This window comes from Electrophorus electricus, chromosome 14 (genome assembly GCF_041902795.1).
Source record: "Electrophorus electricus isolate QZ-2024a chromosome 14, ASM4190279v1, whole genome shotgun sequence".
NCBI classification, from domain to species: domain Eukaryota; kingdom Metazoa; phylum Chordata; class Actinopteri; order Gymnotiformes; family Gymnotidae; genus Electrophorus; species Electrophorus electricus.
In genome coordinates this window covers 26,855,425-26,873,182 of record NC_137510.1, presented here as the reverse complement: position 1 = coordinate 26,873,182, position 17,758 = coordinate 26,855,425, and the positions used below count along the sequence as shown (strand labels likewise).

Below are 17,758 nucleotides of genomic sequence, written 5' to 3'. Positions count from 1 at the left end.
GTTTGAGATCGGCCTGTAGTCTGACAGCTCACATGGGTCAAGGTTAGAATTTTTGAAGGAGTGGTCTGATTACTGCTAATTTGAAGGATTTAGGTACGTAGACAATGTTCAAGGAGGAGTTCATTAAATTTAGTAAAGGTTCAGTTACTACAAGTAGGATTTCCTTAAAGTGTGTGGGCAGTGACTCTAGTAAGCAAGTGGAGGATTTTGAGCAGGAGATCAGACATGCAAGTTCTGGCTCTTGGATCAGTGTAAAGGATTCTACAGTCCTTTTTGGCTTGGTTGTTCTGATCTCTATGTAGCTGCCAGATGTCACGTTAATACTCTTAATGTTATCTCTAATGTGCTTAATTTTCTCATTAAAGAAATTCATGAACTCATTACTGCTGTGTGGTGATATATTTTCAGCATTGGTGTCACTTTTATTCCTAGTTAGATGTGCAATTGTACTAAAAAGAAATCCTGGATTACTTTGGTGATTTTTGTATTAGGGTTGAGAGATAAGATGTTAGAGCAGTAATAAGTGCTTTTCTGTACTTGAGAAGGTTCTCCTTCCATGCAAGCTGGAAGACTACAAGCTTAGTGTGGCACCAGTTACATTCTATTTTTCAAGTGTTTTGTTTTAAATTGCGAATGTGATCATTATACCAAGGTACTCATTTTTTTGTCCCTAATTTTTCTTATTCTTAAATAGTACAAATTGTAAAGACATTTAGATACTGTGTTCAAAACACTTAATTTTCAGTTCAAAATTCCCACAAATTCTGGTCATTGTGGTTGGAAAGATGTTGTATTTTGACAGACAAATGAAAATATACACTTGAGTTCTAGTTTGTAATGAAGGCAGACACCCTACATGGGATTCAAACACAGGTCTGAGAGGAGGTAAACATGAGCTCTGACCACTGGACCAAAGAGCCGGAGAACCCATGTTACCAGCACATACTTGTGTTGTTGTTGTGATATAGTTGTGTTATAGTTTTGTTATAATTGTGATATAGTTAGGGTTAGGTTAGGGTTAAACCCAGCTAGAAACAGGTAATCTGCATGTCATCTGCATATTTCAATGATTAAAAATGACCGCTCAACAATTTCATCTCATTAGAGTACTATGAAAACAATAACAATGATAAAACACAACCCTGTGGGGCACCGTGTTTAAAATGCTGTGGAAAGTCCTTAATCCAGTGTGCAAGGAAAGCACTTTTGACTTGGTCATGGCAGTGACAGTGAGGTCATCAGTGAACTTTGCACAGTAGTTTGGAGATTCGTTATTAGATAAAAGACTTTGGAGACACCTTTCAAAATAAAACAATCAGGGTCTTCAAGTTGGCAAGTGAAATGTCTTTAATGTCTTCATCTTACAGAATAAAATACGTGAGTGCATCATCAGACAGGAACTGCAGATATTCTGGACAACAGAAATATTTTATCACAATTAACAAAGTGTACTCAAGAGCTCAGTTTCCTTCTTCCAGAGCTGCAGGGTTGATACAGTAATGACACCAGATGGACAGCACAGTGACCCTAATATGTAGAGGAGAGAGAAAGAGAGAGGGAGAGAGAGAGGGAGAGAGAGAGAGAGGGAGAGAGAGAAAAGGGTGAGAGAGATTAGCACTGACAAACAGGAAAGAGAGTGAGTCAGGGAGTGAGAGAGAAATAAGAAAAAGGACAGAAATCATGCAAAGAGCAGTTACAGAGGGACAGAGCAGATACACACAGAGTTATAGAGGGACAGAGCAGATATACACAGAGTTACAGAGGGACAGAGCAGATACACACAGAGTTACAGAGGGACAGAGCAGATATACACAGAGAGTTATAGAGGGACAGCAGTTACAGAGGGACAGCAGTTATAGAGGGACAGAGCAGATATACACAGAGTTATAGAGGGACAGAGCAGATATACACAGAGTTATAGAGGGAGAGAGCAGATATACACAGAGTTATAGAGGGACAGAGCAGATATACACAGAGTTATAGAGGGACAGCAGTTATAGAGTGAATGTAGAAGCACATCAGAAAGAAAGAGCATCAGAGCAAAATAAGAGCATATTAAGTAAACACAAACACAAAAGAGAAAAGGATGATGGGTTATTTCAGCACCTTAAGTATCTAGAATTATAATTACTGTAATGCATTTATTTTCATTTATTATGTACATTTTATTTAAGTACTTCAATAACATCTCTTGTACCACTTATGGAAGCCCAAACTAATTTTAATTTAATTTAATTTAGCTCAACTGGAGTAACTATTAAACTAATTCAAAATCAGATTTGGCAAGTTTACTTGCATTTTATGTTGAGTAATTCCTTAGTTAAAGTTTAGAAATAAATAAAGCTTTGAAATAATCACTTACACATTTAATTTAAACAATACCTAAACATTAAGACTAAAGTAGTCACACAAATATTAGGAGCTAAAAAACAATAATTTTGATTGTTTTGTTACCAAAACAGCCAAAGCAGAATAATGTAAGAGGGTTTATATCATATTTAAAATGTCTAAGAGTTCAGAATGTGACCTAATCCAAGAAGGAACATAAACAGGACAAAGAAAGAAACCAGGTGTTACAAAGAAGAACAGACAGTGAAATGAGTACAGGAAACCTCAGAAAGAAACATCAGGAGAAAGATCAGAGGGAAACATCAGAGAGAAACTTTATTTTAGGCATAAAGAAGAGAGGACAGCGGAGACACTGGCCAGGGTGTCAGGCTTACGGCCACGCCGGCCAATCACAGTGTATTCTACACCTGAGCACTGGAAGCGTGCAGTGAAGGGGGATTCTGAAATTAACCTGTGAGTAAGATCAGCTCAGCACAAACCTACACAAGGTGTGAATAATAACAACAGTCATTTCAAAATGCTACGGTTATCACAGGAAAGCCAGATCCAGCATCACAGAGAATGACTAACCTTTCTAATGTTTTAGGGGATGCTTGTGGCACACGGCCAACTAAAGTTGAAGGACTCCCAGCTGTCCTGTGTGTTTACTGTGCACTCACTGAGGTAAACAAGTGTGAAAACAGAGAGGTTTATAGGAGCGGCCCAGACAGACAGAAGGAAGGAAGGCTGGATGTCTTCAGGTCCCACCCCCTCTGAGACTCCGCCTCCTTTACCTACAGGCGAGCTGGGGAGATCAGCTGAGAGGTAGAGCATTAAAAGTATCACCTGCACCAATGCTGCCACTGTACCTCAGTTTAATGGCTACAAAATCTCACACACACACACACACACACACACACACACACACACACACACACACACACACACTGCTTAAGCAGTGGCATTCAACACTCGAAGTCTGTAAAAAGTATCAGTATATTCTACAGTGTAATCTTCTGAGTCCTAGACTGCCGTACGGCGGCAGTGTCATGGGTGTTTGCTGCGTGACAGAGAGCATCTGAAGGGTGGTGAGATTAAAGGCTATTGACAGACTTTCACTTCACACACTACTATAAATGAGCCAAACTAAAAGGAAGCTAGCAGAGTGAAGGAGCATCCAAAAGCTAGCACCCATACTATTAGCCGCAGTAGCAGGTTTGTCTGAAACAGCCATTTAATTCATGTCATATTGACTATTATAATACATTGTAATGACATAAGGCACAGATTAGGATTAAATGACCAGAATACAGGTGCCCTCTTGTACACCACTGGTCTCATGGTTCTTGAGTTTTAAAAGATGTTCCCAAGAACTCCTGACTGCTCAGAGAAGCTTGTGTCTGTGTTGTGTGTACTACGTTAAAATAAACAGAAAGTAACATACAAAAACGAGCCCGTGATATAGAATATCCCAGACTTCCTGAACATTTGTGGCATAGGGAGAATGTTGCTGGGTACATAGCTTCAGAACTATCAGAATCTTTACTTAAAATAAATAGTTTCAGTTCGGTCACAGTCTGTGTATGATAACACCACAAATTCCCATAGGTCCGTTCTGGGTGCGAAGGCAGAATAACTTCCTGAGTGCGTCGAGCATCATGGCCTGCCCTGTGTCGCCATGGAAACGGCTCGGCCCTGTCGGGAGCCAGAGGTGTCACAGTGGTGCTCCATTCAGTAAGGGGTGAAGCGACTGTATCCTCCTCTGTACAGACTGGCCTGGTTTAAAAAGAACAGGGGAGTTTTAACAACTATGTACATGTACATGTACTTGCAGCTCCGTCAGCATTTTCATGTGAGGAAATGTGCTGAAAAAACGCTTTGCAAACATTCAGAGACCACGATTCCAATTTGAATTAACTGATGAAACACTGTCCCCAACATGTAAGCAACCAGACACTCAGTAGCCGGACATACATCCAGGCGACTAGGTATCAGTATAATGCCTGAATCATTGCAAAAGAATCAATTATTGCTCCTTTAAGTGAAAAGGTCTACTTTTAGTTTAGTTCTAGTTTTACTAAAGTTTTATTTTACAGATTTATTTAGTACTACAGTGATGTATATATTACTACAGTGATTTATATAATACTACAGTGATGTAGAAAATACTACAGTGATTTTCTAAGTGGTCTATACAAATATGTCATGTCTCTTAGCACAACTCATTCCCTGGGCCAAAAAAACCTCACAAACAAACAAAAAAAAACAATCCAATATCTTTTTCAAACCTATTAAATGCATAAATAAAGTCTGTTGATGAACACACTGAATTTTTCCAATAATGCATCAGCCGTTGTGAAGGTATTTAAAGGATAGTATCTCTCACCATAGTGCCAACACCATAGGTGGTGGTGGGTCCCACCGAGTGGTGATAGGGGTCAGCGGCTGTGGCATACACACGCCCGTACCTTCAGCAACACAAGGGAACACAAAGACACCTCAAAAACAGGATTTACTACAAATGTTCACATTAAGACTAAAAAAAAAAATCATTCAGATGGTGTACAGAACCCTAACATTAACGCTAACCCTAACCCTAACTCTAACCCTCACCCTAACCTAACCCTGACCTTATTCCTATCCCTAACCCTTAACCTTAACTCTAACCCTTAACCCTAACCCTAAATAAGACTAACCCTAAGTAACCTTAGTTAAATTAGTTAACCTTACTTAGTTCAGTAACCCTAACTAACCTTAACCCTAACTCTAACCCTTAACGCTAACCCGAACTCTAACTCTAACCCTAACCTTAAACCTTAACCCTAACTCTAACTCTAACCCTTAACCCTAACCCTTAACCATAACTCTAACCCTAACCCTAACCCTTAACCCTAACCCTAACTCCAACCCTATCCATTATCCCAACTAACTGTAACCGTAACTCTAACCCTAACCGTAACATAACCCTGACCCTATCCCTAACTCTTAACCTTAACCCTAACCCTAACTAACCCTAACTGTAACTCTAACCCTAACCCTAACTCTTAACCTTAACCCTAACCCTAACTAACCCTAACCTTAACCTAACCCTAACCCTGACCCTATCCCTAACCCTTAACCCTAACCAACCCTAACCCTATCCCTAACTCTTAACCTTAACCCTAACCTTAACTAACCCTAACTCTAACCCTAACCCTTAACCCTAACAGCCCTAACCCTAACTAACCTTAACCCTGACCCTTAACCCTAACTCTAACCCTGATCCTAACATAACCCTAACCCTATCCTTATCCCTAACCCTTAACCTTAACCCTAACCCTACCTAACCCTAATCCTAACCCTAACTGTTATCCTAACTAACCCTAACCCTAACCATAACCTAACCCTGACCCTAATCCTAACCCTAACCCTATCCCTAACCCTTTTAACCTTAACCCTAACCTTAACTAACCCTAACCCTAACTATGTCCCCATCCATTATCCTAACTAACCCTAACTGTAACCCTAACCCTAAACCCTAATCCTAACTAACCCTAACCTTAACCTTAACCCTTAACCCTAACTAACCCTAACTGTAATCCTAACTAACCCTAACACTAACCCTAACCCTAATCCTAACCTTAACCCTAACCCTAACCTTAACCCTAACCGTTATCTTAACTAACCCTAACCCTAACTGTAACCCTAACCCTTAACCCTAACCTTAACTAACCCTAACCCTAACTCCAACCCTATCCATTATCCCAACTAACTCTAACCCTATCCATCATCCTAACTAACTGTAACCCTAACCCTTAACCCTAACCCAACTGTAACCTTAACCCTAACCCTAATTCTAACCCTAACTTTAACCCTAACTAACCCTAACCAAGTCCTAACCCTATCCCTAACCCTTAACCCTACCCCTTAACCCCAACCCTAACACTCAACCTTAACCCAGAGTGTATGAAGGCTGTGAATCTGTGATTGGGTTCAGGTTTGGGTTAATGTCATGTGACACGTAGGGGTCGGGGGTCACTCACCCATCACTGTATGCAGCAGCAGCAGCAGCAGCAGCAGCAGATGAAGGCGTCTGAGCAACACGGTATGTGGCAGGGTATCCTCCCTGGAGAGAGGGAGGGGAGAGAGGGAGGGGAGAGAGAGAGAGAGAGAGAGGGAGAGAGGGAGAGGAGAGAGAGGGAGAGAGGGAGAGAGGGAGGGGAGAGGGAGGCAGAGAGTATTTAGGAGAGATACTTAAAGGTGTTAAATTTGTTTATAACAAAGACAAAAATCAATCTGTATCAAATCAAACCCATGTATATATCATATTTAATGATGTGTGTGTATGTGTATAAGTGCATGCACTAGCAAGGTGCCACTGTTGGGGCCCCTGAGCAAGACCCTTAACCCTCAATTGCTTGAGTTGTACTCAGTCATCATTGTAAGTCGCTTTGGATAAAAGTGTCAGCTAAATGTGTGTGTGACTCTGCAGTGTGTGTTTTTCTTCTTTTTTCATGCTGATTAATTATTTTTTCATGCTAACTGTTATTAACATATGGAAGAGTTCTTATTTCTTCAATATAGTTTTATAGTTAAAAGTGTGAGACAAGAACTCACATAGACCTCGGCTCCATAAAGTCCTTCCTGGTAGACTACCCTGTGGAAGACAAAGGACCATGAAACTCCAAAACCAAAACGTTTGGAGACGTTAGTTAGTGTCAGAGAGCAGTTTCAGTCTGCCGTACAAGACTTACCCTGGATAGGCTGGAACAGTGGCTGGTGTGGCTGCAGTACCAGCTGAGCGAATCGTGTTGTAGACTGCACGGCCACGCCCCCGGAGGGCAGAGCCTCTGTAAGCCAAGGTTGGTGTGGGAACAGGATAAGGAAAACTGGCAACTAGAGTAGAGAAAATGAGAAAAAGACAGAGAGGAGGCAAATTTACCAGAACAGCAGATCTCTGTGCACACACTGCAACACCCACCCACAACCACATGGTGTTTTACCGAACTCTTATGTAACACTCCAGTGAGAGAGGTAGAGTACCGGTGTAGAGTTCAGAAAGAGTGAGTGTTTAGGTAGAGTACCGGTGTAGAGTTGAGAAAGAGTGAGAGTGTTTAGGTAGAGTACCGGTGTAGAGTTGAGAAAGAGTGAGAGTGTTTAGGTAGAGTACCGGTGTAGAGTTCAGAAAGAGTGAGTGTTTAGGTAGAGTACCGGTGTAGAGTTCAGAAAGAGTGAGTGTTTAGGTAGAGTACCGGTGTAGAGTGCAGAAAGAGTGAGAACGTTTAGGTAGAGTACTGGTGTAGAGTTGAGAAAGAGTGAGAGTGTTTAGGTAGAGTACCGGTGTAGAGTTGAGAAAGAGTGAGAGTGTTTAGGTAGAGTACCGGTGTAGAGTTCAGAAAGAGTGAGTGTTTAGGTAGAGTACCGGTGTAGAGTGCAGAAAGAGTGAGAGCGTTTAGGTAGAGTACTGGTGTAGAGTTGAGAAAGAGTGAGAGTGTTTAGGTAGAGTACCGGTGTAGAGTTGAGAAAGAGTGAGAGTGTTTAGGTAGAGTACCGGTGTAGAGTGCAGAAAGAGTGAGAGCGTTTAGGTAGAGTACCGGTGTAGAGTGCAGAAAGAGTGAGAGCGTTTAGGTAGAGTACTGGTGTAGAGTTGAGAAAGAGTGAGAGTGTTTAGGTAGAGTACCGGTGTAGAGTTGAGAAAGAGTGAGAGTGTTTAGGTAGAGTACCGGTGTAGAGTTCAGAAAGAGTGAGTGTTTAGGTAGAGTACCGGTGTAGAGTGCAGAAAGAGTGAGAGTGTTTAGGTAGAGTACCAGTGTAGAGTTCAGGGGTGTACATGGCTCCCATAACTGGGTTAAGCTTCCACCCTGCAGCTAAGAAAGAGAGAGAAATCAATTATGAAATTATGATTCACGGTATGGATACTTTCAACATGATGGTATTATTTTAAAATAACATTTTACATTTTACAAGTATTTTAATATTGATATTTTCATATATATGACATTAATATTAATATGTGACAATAATATAAATATATATTATATTAATTTTGATATATGTAACATTAATAGTTATTAGTGAAAGCTCACCATTGACAAGGGGAGTCTGTGGCTTCTTGGTCACTACCCTGGCTGTGGCGTTGTTGACCTGTAGTGAGAAAACATACACACATACACACACATACACACACATACACACACATACATACATACACATACATACATACATACACACACACACATACACATACACATACACAGTGAGGTCAGTCACTGCTAATTCATACACTGCTAAATAAACCATATTGCACCCACAGGACAAAAGTATGAAAACCTCGGGCTATCTATTTAAACACTTGAAGAGGGAGCCCGTTTTTAACTTCTGTCCGATTAGCAGGCGTGCCCCCCCATGCCCCCCCATGCCCCTCCCCATGCCCCCCTGTGCCCCCTGTGCGCCGTCACACAGATCACTGTCAATGACACCTCAGTCACTTTTCTTCAGGCATTTACAAATAACAGCGCAGGAATCCATGAGTATATCAGACTTTTGTAATACTTACAGTAACACTCTGCAATGCTCAGTAACACTCTGTAACCCTCAGTAACATTCAGTAATGTTCAGTAACACTTAGTAACAATCTGTAACACTCAGTACTACTCTGTAACGTTCAGTAACACTCAGTAACATTCAGTAACACTAAGTAATGCTCAGTAATGCTGTGTTCACTGTGTTCACTGATGTGTCAGTTGCCGTTATGTCGGTGTTTGCTGCTGTACCTCAATCTTCCTGCCCTCCACGATGGTGGCGTTCAGTTTCTCTCGGGCACGGTCGGCTTCTGCTGCATTCTCAAATGTCACGAAACCAAAGCCCTGAGGATGAGCACTGCATCAGCACTGTACCAGCACAATATCAGAATTGTATCAGCACTGTACCAGCACTGTAACAGAACTGTACCAGCAGCACACGGGGTGAGGTCTCATTGTGGTTGATATATACTGACCTTTGACCCTCTCTCATTGAAGATGATCTCAACATCAAGAATCTTGCCAAATTGCTGAAACACATGTGTTGTGGATCAATGACAAACCCAGTTGTTATAATTAGCATTTTTGTAATTAGATATCTGTAGACATCCATGATGGCTACTAAGAGAACAGCTCTAGTTCCTTTTACCCCAAACATCTGCCTCAGGTCCGGGTCTCGGAATCTGAATGGGATGTTGGACACGTGAAGCCTTTTGGGTTGTGCCTTTCCAGGGCCCTCCTCTTCACCCCCACTTCCTGCTCCGCCCCCAGCCGTCACAGAGGCACTCAGAGGCTGGGGGTCAGAGGTCACAGGAGCCAGTGCTTCGTCCTGAGATAGGCAGGAATGTGGACGAGGCAGGACAATTGAGATGCCAAGTGTGACAGACACGAGAGAGGAAGAGGAGGGTGAAGAGAGGACGATAAAGAGAAAGCAGAGGAAGATGAGAGAGGATGAGGAAATTACACCAGAGACATAAAAGGAAAAAAAAAAAAAAAAAACTATGTATAAAGGTACACTAAGTAGAATTTTTCTTTAAAGGTTTAATTAACAGAAGTAACACAGCTGGTTACTTCCTGTTTGTGTTTTGTACTGTTATAAGTCATGTGACCAGAAGAAAGCCAGTAATATGTCACTTAGTACTTAGGGTACCTTTAAACGTATACTGCAAGTTATGTTTGTACATGTCATGAAGTTGTTTCATAGGTCTTGCAGTTGCATCATATTTCTACTGGGGGGAAAAAACAGTCCTATGAGGTGTCCACAAGAAGCGCGTTAGCATTAGCATTCTCTATCCAGTGAATCTTCTCAAGCAAACCCGAGGGGCTGTGACCACACCTCTGTTTTAGTGAGCTGTCTAAGTACATGCCTGTTAGAAACAGACCAGAGGAACTTAGAAATATAGACTTTCTGCATTTTCACCCCAAGAAGTTGAATGAAAGTCCTCGACAGTGCATTCACACCAGCAGGGTGGCCTGGAACCCAGCGACACGGACCGTGCTACAGCTGGCTTGATGCATTGTTACACAGCATATCGAAATACATTATTTGTTTTTTTTCATAAATGTGCATAAAATGGCCCCATGCAGATGAATACTACAAGGAATTGTGCGTCAAACCCAAAACATCCACTATCCCACAATGCATCACGATGCCAGTGTGTGTGTGTGTGTGTGTGTGTATGTGTCAGCCTATCTCACCAAATGCCACAAAACTGTTAAAATTATTATTTTTAAGATATTAAGGAGAGCTGATGTTATGACCATCAAAAGGAGATTAAGACATAAACATTTGTGCAAAATATAAACAAATAAACAAAACAGTGATAAAAGAGAACTAGAAAAAGTGAAAAACTGCAGAAACAAATGGAGGGAAAATATGAACGCAGTGTGGTTGAAGTGAGAGGACGAGTAAAGCAGTCAGAAATACCCATTTATTACGCAGAAGGGAACAGATTAGCGACAGCGGGGGGGGGGTGCATTCGATGATCAGCCTCTGGACGGGCGACAGGGAGAGAGAGAGAGAGGGATGGAGTGAGAGAGAGGGATGATGTGAAACAGAGGAAGTGAGAGCATGAAGCATTAGAAGAGACTGAGCAATTGGGTGTGAATAGCCAATCACAGTGCTGCAATTTTGTTGGTGAGGTTAAAGGTCATTTTGCCAGATTCTGGGGAAAAGGACAAAAGTAATAGAAAGGGAAGAGAGAGATGGACGTAAATAGACAGACCATGAAGCAAAAAGACAGAGGCACTCAGTTAGCTGTTTATACTGTTTATCTCAGCGAAACAGCGAGGGGGTACACTGGAAGCAGTGGGTAGCGGAGGGTTGTAGGCGGGGTTAGCGGGGGGAGGGGGAGGGGGAATGAGGGCGGGGTTAGCAGGGAAGAGGAGGAATGTGGGCGGGGTTTGAGAATGGTGCTATCATGTCACGATGCAAAGTGTTTATCTGACTGAACCTGGACAAAACTGCAGGGAGGAGGGGTCATCCGATCTGCCTGCCCCCTCGACCCCCCTCTCATGGCGACGTCTGAATATCCGAAAATCTGGAGCATGTAACACTGGCGCTCTCTAGTGGTGAGATATATAATGTGGCCTTCAGTGAGGGGAGACGCTGTAGAACGTCTCAGAGGCATCGGGTCAGAGGTTCTGTAGCAGCAACGTTATTGATCAGCTTCTGATACTGAACATTTAATGATCAACTTCTGACACTGAACATTTCAGGCTAATAATGTAACTCCACACACAAATCATAATTTTACATAATTTGTTATTATCAATGATATAACAGAAAAAAAAACTGACTTGACAAATGATAAGAAATCAAAAATTAAAAAATCAAAAAGAGACAGAAAAGAGTGGAGGAAATAGAAAGAGAGTAAGAGAGAGGTCTCAAACACCCCTTCTGCTGACTCCATCCCCCCCACCCCCACCCCCCGTTGGTACGTGCCAGTGCTGACTCCACCCCCCCGTTGGTACGTGCCAGCTGCATGTCCTTACATGGCTGCATGTTCAGTTGGATATGTATAGTAGACCAGCTTAAACCTGGAGCCAAACACACTCACCCTCACACGCTGTCCTAATCCTTCACCCATGTCACTCCTGACCCAGGTTTGCATATATATAGTCACACCATTAGAACTTAACATATTGCAAGGTTTTGATTTATTTACATTTCAAGCATTTAAACCAATAGTGTGGAGTTGGTCCACCTGTTGTATGTGTGGACTGATGCAGACTGACCTTAATTCACCCAGTGAACTGTAGCTGTTGGTTACAGTGTTCACTAACTACACTTCATATGACCCCACACACATCTTTTGGTTACAGTGTTCACTAACTATGCTTCACACGACGCCACACACATCTGTTGGTTACAGTGTTCACTAACTATACTTTACATGACCCCATACACTTCTGTTGGTTAGAGTGCTCACTAACTACACTTCACACAGACACCTGATGCTGATATTTTTGAAATAAAACACTAAAAGACATTTGATCTTGCCTTATTAAAGGATATGTTCACTGTGTTTATATCTTATTAAAGACTGTCTTATGAAAGACAGTATTTCAAAGTTCACTTTACTCTCCAAAAGTGACCCCTCACTGTGACCCTTCACTATGACCCTAAACTGTAACTCTTCACTGTATGTATTCACTGTGACCCTTCACTGTAACCCTTCACTATGATCTTTCATTGTGACCCTTCACTATGACCCTTCTCTGGGCTTAAACACAAGCCAATGGCACAAGCACGTTTGGTTTGAAAATCCCCGAGGACTGTGTTGAAAGTTGAGATTCCACAGTATCAGCGTTAATGTCGGCAGGTGTTTCATGAAACATCTAACACCAGCACTCTGACATCTTTTCTGCAGAAGATTTTGCTCAAATGAAATTTTTACAGTTATAAAAATCATATGAAATACACATAATTCAGTTAAACAGGATGTGCAATACAGACTAAATAAGGGAGACCACGTCTGGAAAGCACTGGAAAGTCAGGTTTGGGAAACACTATCCTCGCACTGTGGCTTCCAGCAGAACGACAAAGTCCCACCCCAGAAGTATATATAAAAGAGATCCGTGGACATGTTCTTACTGTGTTACTGGTGGCTATGGAGTCTGCCCCATCGTGCTGAGCACTCTGGTAGACTCTCAGCTGGTGATGGTCTGCATAGTCAGAGGTGGGGTGGGCAGGGCTGAAATCAAGAGGTGGGAGCCTTCCAGCAGATGTGGGTGGTGCTTGGCCAGGTGGTGGATATGAGGGGGGTGGGGCATAGACCTGAGGAAGGGGTGGGTCACCACTGCCTGGCCCTGCCTCCTGCGCTGGGGCACCCTATTGGGAGAGGAGAGAAGCTGTTTAAAATCAAGTTAAACTTCTATTCATTAGTTATGACCTAAGATACATTGTCACTGGTCAGTTAAGACCAACCTAGTTTTCTAGTTTTAATAGAAAAATGTAATATAATACAACTGAAATTGCATTGTATTGTACTGAAATTGTATTTCAAACCAACATTATTCTGTTTAGGCATCACCACTGAGATTTTGAACACAGTTCTGAGCTTCCTGTCAATAAAATCCATAAAGCACAAACATTCAATTCCCTTCACATGCTGTAATGAGTTTTAATAAGCTGTAATAATAAGAAGTTATAAGTTTCATTTTTTCAATTCTTGCAGTTTTAAGGACATTACAAAATAGATTCAGCGTAGATTCAGGAATAGACAGACTGGTGCAGATTCAACATACAGTTCTGGAAATGTGTGTCAGTGAGTGTGAGTCAGTGATTGTGTGGGTCAGTGAGTGTGCGGGTCAGTAAGTCTGTGGGTCACTGAGTGTGTGAGTTTACTGTTTATGATTGTTTTGTTTACAAAACCACACAAAGAACATTTAGTTCAAATCCCCACCTGCTCAATCACAGGAAAAGAAATACTATAAAAATGACACGTCACGAAGACGATGCGAGAATAGTTTGGTTCATGAAACCCCAGTCACCCCCCCGCCTCCAACAAACATGAGAAAGAAGAGAAGATGTGATGTGCTGTCTTACCGCTTTACCTCCGTGTCCGGTCTCTCCCCCTGTATCCAGCCACACAGCATGCTTTAAAGCTCGCCCCTGCACTGGCCCAGCCCAGACATCCACTAATCACAGCGTACCAAATCCGGGCCCTTGGGGTGGCCCATGGCAGCTGTGCTCGTTTGTCCCTGTCAATCATCCTTCTGTCCAACCCCCACTTGTCCCTCAACAGGGCGACACTAAGCAGATATTGTGGCAATAACACTGACGTCTTGAAGAAGGTCCAGCCAAATATAACCAGTTAGTCTGCACAAATCTCAGGTTCTGATAAGGCAAGATATAGAGATCTCCCGTGTGTTTGAGTGGTAATCGTGCCCAGACTCCCGTGTGTTTGAGTGGTAATCGTGCCCAGACTGCCGTGTCTTTGAGTGGTAATCGTGCCCAGACTGCCGTGTCTTTGAGTGGTAATCGCGTTTAGACTGCCGTGTCTTTGAGTGGTAATCGTGCCCAGACTGCCGTGTCTTTGAGTGGTAATCGCGCTTAGACTGCCGTGTCTTTGAGTGGTAATCGCGTTTAGACTGCCGTGTCTTTGAGTGGTAATCGCGCTTAGACTCCCGTGTGTTTGAGTGGTAATCGTGCCCAGACTGCCGTGTGTTTGAGTGGTAATTGTGCCCAGACTGTGTAGTGGACTTGTTATTTAACCAGCTGCCATTTGTTGCAGCTGTGTGTGAGTGAAAGGACAAGGGGGAGAAGGAGCAGAACTGAAGACACACACAAACACACACACGTGCGCGCACACACAAGATACAGCGCACACACACACACACACACACACACACACAATCATACATATATGATCACACATACATAAAGACAAAGACACACACAATCACATACATACATACATACATACATACACAATCACACATATGTAAACACACATATTCACATATACATAAATACACACAAAAATACACACACACACAATCATACATATGTAAATACACACAGACACAATCACATGCATAAATTCACACATAATCACACATATGTAAACATGCATAATCACACACAAACATACCTACACACATCACACATAAAATCACCACATAAACACACACACACACACACACACACACACACACACACACACACACACACACACACACACACACACACACACACACACACACACACACACACACACACTTACTAACTTTCTTCACTTAGAAGGACTCACCAGTTCCACAGAAGGAAGCTTTTAACATCTATGTGCAGTAAAACAAATAATGTTTCTTCTCTGTCTTTCTATTTCTCTCTTTCCCCTCCATCTCTCTCTCTCTCTCTCTCTCTCTCTCTCTTAGGTAAAGCTGTGTTATGTTACACCTTCACTGCTGACTCGTTTCCGATTGCTCCCTCTCTTCAGCTGTCAGTGTTGGGGTCAAAGATCAGAAACTGCCAAGAAGCAATAACAGCTGAGGAATAACACACACACACACACTCACACACAAATACACACACACACACATATGCACACACACGCATACGCACACAGACACACACGCACGCATGCACACATGCACACACGCATGCACGCACATACACACACACGCACACAGACACACATATACACACAGACACACACACACTCACATACACAAACACCACATGCACACATCTATAAAAGCCATACGTTTTTTTAAACATTGGTATGGTTTACTAATACACAGAAATGATATATAGCTTAATGATAGATATTTTATTTAATTTTACAATATATCTCATACAGCTTTAGTGTACGTTACTAATACAAACATGACAGCTATATCCACCGACTGCAAATTAACATGTTTCGTTTATATATCTACATCAACTTCCAGTGACAGTCTCTGTCACTGTTTTTGTGTGCGTGTGTGTGTGTGTGTGTGTGTGTGTGTTAATCTGCCATGAGAGGAACAAGCTAAAAATACAAACAGCCAGTGAGACATAGAAGAGGAGAGACAGAGACAGAGGACAGACCCACAGCATTTATCAGCTGTTCTGATACACACACACACACACACGCACACACTATCTGTTTGCCCCAGGCCACCTCACAGGGACAAATATAACAACAGGCCACTGTGTCCTTCAGAGAGAGAAACTCATAAAAGCACTTCAGATTTCTGCTTCACTCACATCTTAACTACAGTTCAACCTGTTTAACTACAGCTCAACCTGTTTAATTACAGTTCATACTGTATAACTACAGTTCAAACCTGATTAATTACAGTTCATATTGATTATGGGTCAAGACATGCACACATGAACATAATCTTTGTTGTAAACTGGGCTGACTGTCCTATAAAAGCAAGTGTGACTGTGTGTGCTTAACGTGTTCTGGTGGCTCCTGGGGGCCCCAGGCCTTCACCCTGCTTATCAGTATGTCACACCCTCTGTTGCTCAACACAAGTGTAGCAGCTGTTTTCTACAAGAGTTAATGTTAGTCTTCCTGACTGGCCGCTAGAGAACTGTTGTACAGTGCTGAAGGGATTGTGCTGAACACCTACACAGAGTAACGACTCGTCACCTACACTACGTCTCATCTCATTTCACATCTCATCTCATACTGAGGATCTCAGCGACTTCAGTAGCCCCAATATGACACAGAGTGAAAAAAAACAGAGAGAGATGAAGGTTACCTGTACTAAGCCAGGGTAGCATGGGGTTGTTTGCGGATACACAGGAAGTCCGTAGGGCTGTAGGATAACAGTGGGAGAAGAAAGCATGGTGCATCGCCAGGAGCCGGAGGTCGTGTGGGCGAGCAAAAACTGAGACAGAAAGGAGAAAAAGAAAAGTAGGAAGAGGACAGAGAAGGCAGCAGAGGTTAAAATCCAGACGTTAGGACCAGATGAGGAGTGCACACGGACTGAAAACGTGGGAAAAAGTCTCGTCTGTGAGCTAGCAGCAGAAAAAAGAAGAAAATGCAAAAGTAAGAAAGAAAGAAACGGAGAGCACAGAGTATGCTTGTCTCAGTCAGACGACGGCAATGCTGCACTGAGAGATCTTTGGGGGAGCAGCGTGTGTTCGTTTTAGCGTACGTGTGTGTGTGTGTGTGTGTGTGTGTGTGTGTGTGTCACTGAGCAGTTCAGATAGACAGAAACACATGTCCAGAATCGTGTTACACTGGTTTATAAATAGGCCCGCTCTCTCTCACTGTTTTTCTCTCACCCCATCTCGCTCTCAGATGGTATGCATGGCCAGCACAGCACTACTTCATAGTCTCAGTATTCATTTTTGTGTTCTGACTACTGAATTTCCTGAACATCCTGCCTTTAATGTTTTTGGTTGGTGATGTGATACATAGGCTACCATTGCTCGGTCATGAAGCAGCACATCAGAGTTTTGTTGCAAAGCTAATCTAACACACCTTATTCTGACAATCAATTAGTCTCAGCAATGCTGAGATTAAACTTCATGGATTAGATAAGTAGGAGCTGGAGAACTATACTGTATACACTGCTCAAAAACATTAAGGGAACACTTCATCATCACAGTATACTACCAGGGACATCAGTCTGTCCAGGTAGGCAGCAGGAGAGATTGTGAATCCGTTTCACCTGCTTTAGTGCAACAGCAGGTCAAGCACTTAAAAGGGAACTGTTCTCTTCCTCCCAGTCCTGACTCATTCTTGTCTACAGCTCTGTGGGTGTGTTGCTAGTGTCCTCATCACTACTGCTGCCATGAGGTGGTACCTACAGACTATTCATGTTGCACAGGTAGTCCAGCTCCTTCAGGAGGGCATGTCCATACGTGCCGTCAAAAGAAGGTTTGCTGTGTCTCCCAGGAAAGCCTCAAGTGCATGGAGGAGACAGTGGTTAGCTCAGTGGTTAAGGTACTTGATTTATAATCAAAAGGTTGCCAGTTCAAGTTC

The 17,758-nt window shown here is 42.5% G+C and overlaps 1 protein-coding gene across 3 annotated transcripts; it reads right to left on the bottom strand.

The window, feature by feature from the left end:
• Positions 1 to 1,329: 1,329 nt before the first annotated feature.
• Positions 1,330 to 16,931, bottom strand: rbfox1l (RNA binding fox-1 homolog 1, like). 3 transcript variants are annotated; one of them, XM_027005909.3, is made up of 13 exons: positions 15,086 to 15,403; positions 12,925 to 13,161; positions 11,282 to 11,471; positions 9,478 to 9,657; positions 9,305 to 9,358; positions 9,081 to 9,173; positions 8,394 to 8,451; positions 8,115 to 8,174; positions 7,062 to 7,203; positions 6,925 to 6,964; positions 6,351 to 6,433; positions 4,715 to 4,796; positions 1,330 to 4,104 (listed from the first exon to the last, which is right to left on the bottom strand). In XM_027005909.3, exons 3-13 carry the CDS (start codon positions 11,456 to 11,458, stop codon positions 4,060 to 4,062), a joined length of 1,014 nt encoding a protein of 337 aa, XP_026861710.3. In that variant the 5' UTR covers positions 11,459 to 11,471; positions 12,925 to 13,161; positions 15,086 to 15,403; the 3' UTR covers positions 1,330 to 4,059. The 3 variants fall into 3 exon arrangements, with proteins under 3 accessions (XP_026861710.3, XP_026861711.3, XP_026861709.3); XM_027005910.3 differs by having other exon boundaries at positions 11,282 to 11,393; XM_027005908.3 differs by lacking the exons at positions 11,282 to 11,471; positions 15,086 to 15,403 and adding an exon at positions 16,527 to 16,931.
• Positions 16,932 to 17,758: the final 827 nt, after the last annotated feature.

Excerpts from the sequence above, each read along its gene's own strand:
- rbfox1l (XM_027005908.3), bottom strand. The coding sequence starts at position 16,613 with ATGCTTTCTTCTCCCACTGTTATCCTACAGCCCTACGGACTTCCTGTG. Across the intron at positions 4,797-6,350 it reads GCTGCTGCATACAGTGATGG|GTACGGGCGTGTGTATGCCA; the intron begins GTGAGTGACCCC and ends GTGTTGCTGAAG. Across the intron at positions 4,105-4,714 it reads CCTATGGTGTTGGCACTATG|GCCAGTCTGTACAGAGGAGG; the intron begins GTGAGAGATACT and ends TTTTTAAACCAG.